Below are 7,116 nucleotides of genomic sequence, written 5' to 3' on the forward strand. Positions count from 1 at the left end.
GGCTGGAGTGCAGTAGTACAATCTCAGCTCACTGCAAGGTCCGCCTCCTGGGTTCACGCCATTCTCCTGTCTCAGTCTCCTGACTAGCTGGGACTACAGGCATCCACCATCATGCGTGGCTAATTTATTCTGTTTTTTTGTTTTTTTTTTTAAGTATAGACAGAGTTTCACTGTGTTAGCCAGGATGGTCTCGATCTCTTGACCTCGTGATTTGCCCGCCTTGGCCTCCCGAAGTGCTGGGATTAAAGGCGTGAGCCACCGCGCCCGGCCTCAGCTGGAAAGTTTTGTACGAGTCTGTTAAGCCTAGTTGTTCTATAATAATGGTTTGAATGTTTATGTTCTCCAAACATGTGGCTGGCTCATTTCATTTTACATAATGTCATTGAGCTTTATCTTTATGGTTGTTAGAGTATTTCCTGCTTTCTCAAATGTGGGTGATATTTTATTATTTTTATATTTCAAATCTACTGAATAAGTTGCTGACAGAAATTTGCATTGGTTCAACCCATGGGCTTTAGTAACAATGTTACAATAATGATGGGTATGAAAATGACCCTTCATATGATCATATATGTGAACGTTTATATATGTGCTGCACTCTATTTGATTAGTCTACTTTTTCACCTTGATACTCATGCCAATTTGTTTTAATTCTGTAGCTTTGTAATGTGTTTTGAAATCAAGAACTGTAATTCCTCCAACATTGTTCCTTTTTAAAAGATTGTTGGGTACTTTGTTGTCTGTCTCTTGATATTATACTTTGGCGGTTGCTGTTTCTATTTCTTCAAGAGTGCAATAAGAAATTTGGAAAACATTGCATTAAATCTGTAAATTTACATTGAGTAGTATGAATATCTTCACAATATTAGTTATTTAAACCTTTGAACTAAGCATGCTCAAGAGCTCAAGAGTGTGTTGCTTAATTTCTTTTTTTTTTTTTCCCTGAGATAGAGTCTCACTCTGTCACCCAGGCTGGAGTGCAGTGGCGTGATCTCGGCTCACTGTAACCTAATTCCTATATATTTGTGAATTTTTTAGTTTTTCCTCTTATTGTTGTATACTCTCATTCCGTTTTGGTCATAGAAAGTAATCCATAAGATTTCAGTTTTAAAAAATTTGTTAAGACTTCTTTTTTGGCCTAACAGGTGATCTAGCAAGAAAAATATTATGTGAGCAATTGAGAAGGGTGTGTATCCTGATGTTGTTTAGGAGCGGTCTCTATACCTCTGTTAGGAATAATAGTTTTATATTACCTTCAAGTCCTCTGTTCCCTTACTAATGTTCTATCTTGTCTTATTATTACAGGAGGAAGAGTATTGAAATATCCTATGCTTATTATATTGCTTTCTATGTGTTTCTTCAGTTCTGTCAGTATTTGCTGTACATATTGGGAACCCTCAAGCGAGATACACACATGCACCCAGACATACACATGTACAAATTTGTCATAGGTTCCCAGTGAATGAATCTAGTATTGTTTAGTGTTGTTGTCTCTTTGGAGTTTTTATTTCAAGTACATTTTATAAAATATGACAGTTTTTGAAATAAACTTTAAGTATATTTTACATATAAAATATCACAGTAGCTTGTGTGATATTATTTTGACTTCTCTCATTTGGCTAATATTTACATGAAATTTCTATTTCCATCTTGCCACTTTTAGTCTTTTTTTATCATTAGATCTTCTGTGACTCTTGTAGAAAGGCAAGATGGATCTTGATTTTTAAAATTTTTCTTATAAATCTATTGAAAATATGTCTCTTGATTGGAAAGTTAAATTTATATATATTTTAATAATTTTCTGAAAGAAAAACACCGTTATTTTATTGTTTTATTTGATTTTTGTATCTTTGTCCATCATTTTCTCTGTTTTGCTTTGTATCTTTTTAATTTTTGTATTGATATGCTTTCACTTCTTTCTCTTTGTGTGTGTGTGTCTGTCTCTACAGATGTGTTCTTTGTGGTACCTTTGGTATTACCTAAAGCCTCTCAACAATAAAACTGTATTTTAATTTGGTAAAACATTAACTTCGGTCGCATACAAAAATTCTTCCTCATTACATCTGCCCTCAACTTTGTTATTCATATTACTGATTATCTTTTTATGTTGTATATTCATTAACAGATTTCTATAATAATTTCTATGTTTTTATCTCTCAACTTTTAGATAATTTAAAATGTTTTGTGCACCATTATGATAATTCTAAGGAATAAAAATATTCTAAGGAATAATTCTAAGGTAAAAAATAGAATAAAGAATTTTAAGGAATTTTATTTTTGTGTATGTGCATATCATTCCCACAAAGTTATGTATTTTTATATGATTATGTGTTGTTTTCTTGTATCATGTTATTTTCAACAGCAGGAACTCCTTTCAGTATCTTTGATGTATAGGCTCTATATAGAGTATATACCGTGCCAGTATCCTTTCTCAGGATTTGATTATTTTGGAATGTGTTTTACTTTTTATTTGGTAGGACAGTTTTGCTGACTGTATTATATTCACTTGACAGCTGTTTTTTTCCCCAGGACTTTGAGAATATCACACAATTTACTTCTGACCTGCGATATTCTTGCTGACAAATTCACTAATTTTTTATATGAGACTATGCTTACAAATGACACATCACTTTTGTCTTGCAGCTTCTAAGGTTCTCTTGTCTGTGACTTTTACAATTATGTTTATATATGTTTTGTTGCAAATATCTTCTGTGTGTATCCTAGTTTGTTGAGCTTCATTTTTATTTTTTTGATAATATTTCAGTTATTTTTTATCTCCACAATTTTTGTTTTTGTGATAATTTTAATATTTTTGTTATCTTCATTTTTCTGATTTTCAGTAGATTATATTCCTATTTTACTCATTTAGTGTTATTCAATTTATCTTAAATTTTAAATATTAATCTCTACATCTCATTTTTTAATGATTTTGCTTTCTAAAAATTTTATACATTTTTTGGTGGGGCCATGGTGCCTTAATATTTTGTATACATTGTAATCTTTGATTGAGATTTGGACATTTAAAAAAAAGCTATCTCTCACAATCTTGATAATGCAGCTTTGTCCTGGCATAGTCTGAAATCAGTTGTCTTGGTTAGAGATTCTTGCAGTCTCTCAAATATGTTGTTAGGATGTGTCTTGTCTGAAACTTTGTTTTTATTTTTTAAAGAAGTGTATTCATGTGTCATCCTAATAGTCAGTAATCACTTGCTACACCTGTTCCCTGTCTGTGGTACTGCAGTTGCTCCACTCTGTAACATTTTTTACCTTTGGTCTCAGCAGACTCAAACTGTCATTGCAGAGTATACCACCATTTCTTTTCTTTCTTTCTTTCTTTCTTTTTTTTTTTTTTGAGACAGAGTCTTGCTCTGTTGCCCAGGCTGGAGTGCAGTGGTGTGGTCTCAACTCACTGCAACCTCTGCTTTCTTGGTTCAGGTGATTCTCCTGCCTCAGCCTCCCGAGTAGCTGGGATTATAGGTGCCTGCCACCATGCCCAGCTAATTTTTTGTATTTTTAGTAGAAACAATGTTTCACCATGTTGGCCAGGCTGGTTTCAAACTTCTGACCTTATGATCTGCCTGCCTTGGCCTCCCAAAGTGCTGGGATTACAGGCGTGAGCCACCACGCCTGACCAAAGTATACCACCATTTCTTTCAGCATTTTATGTCATGGGAAACTAAATTCAGCATCTGATAATATCCTAGAAGCCAGAAATAAAGATGTATGTGCCAATATATTTCTTGTCATTTAAAAGCAAAACCAGGAGTTGGCAATTTACTTCCAAAGGCACTGTGTTTTATTGGGGAACAGGAAGAGCTGTGTTGGGTATATGTAACAGAAATTTGTTTCATTCTATGTGACTCTTTGCATTGTACTCACCTGGGGCATTGCACACATATAACTTATTGATAAGTTATCCACAAATATATTTTGGTTAGTGTGTCTTTGTTACATTTATATTTTTATGAAGAAATTAGAGTCTGGTATTTTGCTATGCTGTATTGCTTATGTAGTTTGTATAATTTTAGAGGTTATGTTTGTGAAGTATATATATCTGAGTCTAGTAAGTGAAGTAATTTGTCGTTTTAATTTTTTTTTTTTAGTTATATGTTCTCATTTTGCTGAAGACTTTAGGCCAGAGCAAGACATAAAAGATTCTTTCAAAAAAGTGACACTGAGGAGATATGATAAATGTGGACCTGAGAACTTACAATTAAGAAAAGGCTATAAAACTGTAGGTGATTGTAAACTATACAAAGGAGATTATAATGGACTTAACCAATGTTTGACACCTACCCAGAGCAAAATGTATCACTGTGATATATATGTAAAAGTATTTTATGCATTTTCAAATTCAGATAGATATAAGACACGACTTACTGGAAAGAAACCTTTCCAATGTAAAAAATGTGACAAATCATTTTGCATGCTTTCACAACTAACTCAACATAAGATAATTCACATTAGAGAGAATACCTACAGATGTAAAGAATTTGGCAATGCCTTTAATCAGTCCTCAACCCTTACTAACCATAAGAGAATTTATGTTGGTGAGAAACACTACAAATGTGAAGAATGTGGCAAAGCATTTAACCACTACTCAACCCTTACTAACCATAAGAGAATTCATACTGGAGAGAAACCATACAAATGTAAAGAATGTGGCAAAGCCTTTAGCAGGTACTCAACCCTTACTACCCATAAGAGAATTCATTCTGGAGAGAAGCCCTACAAATGTGATGAATGTGGCAAAACCTTTAGCATATCTTCAACCTTTACTAAACATAAGATAATTCATACTGAAGAGAAACCCTACACATGTAAAGAATGTGGCAAAGCCTTTAACCGGTCCTCAACCCTTACTGGCCATAAGAGAATACATACTGGTGAGAAACCCTACAAATGTGAAGAATGTGGCAAAGCCTTTAACTGGTCTTCAACTCTTACTAAACATAAGGCAATTCATACTGGAGAGAAGCCCTACAAATGTGAAGAATGTGGCAAAGCTTTTAACCAGTCCTCAAGACTTACTCGACATAAACAAATTCATACTGGAGAGAAACCCTACAAATTTGAAGAATGTGGCAGAGTTTTTACCTGTTCCTCCACACTTACTCAAGACAAGAAAATTCATACTGGAGAGAAACCCTACAACTGTGAAGAGTGTGGCAAAGTTTTTACCTGTTCCTCTACACTTACTAGACATAAGAGAATTCATACTGAAGAGAAACCCTGTACGTGTAATGAATGTGGCAAAGCTTTTAACCGGTCCTCACACCTTACTAGCCATAGGAGAATTCATACTGGAGAGAAACCCTACAAATGTGAAGAATGTGGCAAAGCCTTTAAGCAGTCCTCAAACCTTAACAGTCATAAAAAAATTCATACTGGAGAGAAACCCTACAAATGTGAAGAATGTGGCAAAGCTTTTATCCTGTCCTCAAGACTTAATCAACATAAGAAAATTCATACTGGAGAGAAGCCTTACAAATGTGAAGAATGTGGCAAAGCTTTTAACCGGTCCTCAAGACTTACTCAACATAAGAAAATTCATACTGGAGAGAAACCTTACAAATGTGAAGAATGTGGCAAAGCTTTTAACCAGTCCTCAGGACTTACTCAACATAAGAAAATTCATACTGGAGAGAAACCCTACAAATGTCAACAATGTGACAAAGCTTTTACCCACTCCTCAAACCTTAGCAGTCATAAGAAAATTCATACTGGAGAGAAACCCTAGAAATGTGAAGAATGTGGCAAATCTTTTAATCGATCCTCAAGACTTACTCACCATAAGAAAATTCATACTAGAGAGAAGCCTTACAAATGTGAAGAATGTGCCAAAGCTTTTACCCGGTCTTCAAGACTTACCCAACATAAGAAAATTCATAGGTTGGGTGTGGTGGCTCACGCCTGTAATCCCAGCACTTTGGGAGGCCAAGGTGGGAGGATCACGAGATCAGGAGATCGGGACCATCCTGGCTAACATGGTGAAACCCCGTCTCTACTAAAGATACAAAAAAAAAAATTAGCCAAGCGTTGTAGCATGCGCCTGTTGTCCCAGCTACTCGCGAGGCTGAGGCAGGAGAATGGCGTGAACCCGGGAGGCGGAGCTTGCAGTGAGCCGAGATCGCGCCACTGCACTCCAGCCTGGGCGACTAAGCGAGACTCTGTCTCAAAAAAAAAAAAAAAAAAAAAAAAAAAAAGAATGGCATCATTCTGATATCAAAACCTAGCAGAGATAAAAAGAAAAAACTTCAGGGCCGGGCGCGGTGGCTCAAGCCTGTAATCCCAGCACTTTGGGAGGCCGAGGCGGGTGGATCACGAGGTCAGGAGATCGAGACCATCCTGGCTAACATGGTGAAACCCTGTCTCTACTAAAAATACAAAAAACTAGCCGGGTGAGGTGGCGGGCGCCTGTAGTCCCAGCTACTCGGAGGCTGAGGCGGGAGAATGGCGTGAACCCGGGAGGCGGAGCTTGCAGTGAGCTGAGATCGCGCCACTGCACTCCAGCCTGGGTGACAGAGTAAGACTCCGTCTCAAAAAAAAAAAAAAAAAAAAAAAAACCTTCAGGCCGATATCCTTTGTGAACATTGATGAGAAAATTCTCAACAGAATACTGGTAAATCAAATCCAGCAGCACATCAAAAAGCTAATCTACTATGATCAAGTAGGTTTTATCCCTGGGATACAAGATTAATTACACATATATAAATCAATAAATGTGATTTATTACACAAGCAGAACTAAAGATAAAAGCCACAAGATTATCTCAATAAATGCAAAAAGGCTTTCAATAGAATTTAACATTCTACATGTTAAAACCCTCAATAAACCAGTCATTGAAGGTACATACTTCAAAATAATGAGTTATCTGTGGCAAACCCACAGCCATAAATGGACACAAGCTGGAAATGTTTCTCTTTAAAAACTGGCACAAGGAAAGGATGTCTTTTTTAAACACTCCTATTCAACACAGAATTGGAAGTCCTGGCCAGAGCAATCAGGCAAGAAAGAAAAAAGGCATCCACACCAAAAGAGATGACATCAAACTATCTGTGTTTGCAGACAACATAATTCCATATGTAGTCTCAGCAGAAAAGCTTTTTAAACTGA

The 7,116-nt window shown here is 35.9% G+C and overlaps 1 protein-coding gene across 1 annotated transcript in view; it reads left to right on the top strand.

The window, feature by feature from the left end:
* LOC112612815 (zinc finger protein 208-like) overlaps positions 1–6,189 on the top strand; it is a 152,964-nt gene extending 146,775 nt beyond the window's left edge. Inside the window, 1 exon segment of the mRNA XM_025367745.1 lies at positions 4,514–6,189. Within this exon segment, the coding sequence (XP_025223530.1) occupies positions 4,514–5,740 (1,227 nt within the window). The 3' untranslated portion in view covers positions 5,741–6,189.
* The last annotated feature ends 927 nt before the right edge of the window (positions 6,190–7,116 follow it).

This window comes from Theropithecus gelada, chromosome 19 (genome assembly GCF_003255815.1).
Source record: "Theropithecus gelada isolate Dixy chromosome 19, Tgel_1.0, whole genome shotgun sequence".
In the NCBI taxonomy this organism is placed as follows: Eukaryota; Metazoa; Chordata; class Mammalia; order Primates; family Cercopithecidae; genus Theropithecus; species Theropithecus gelada.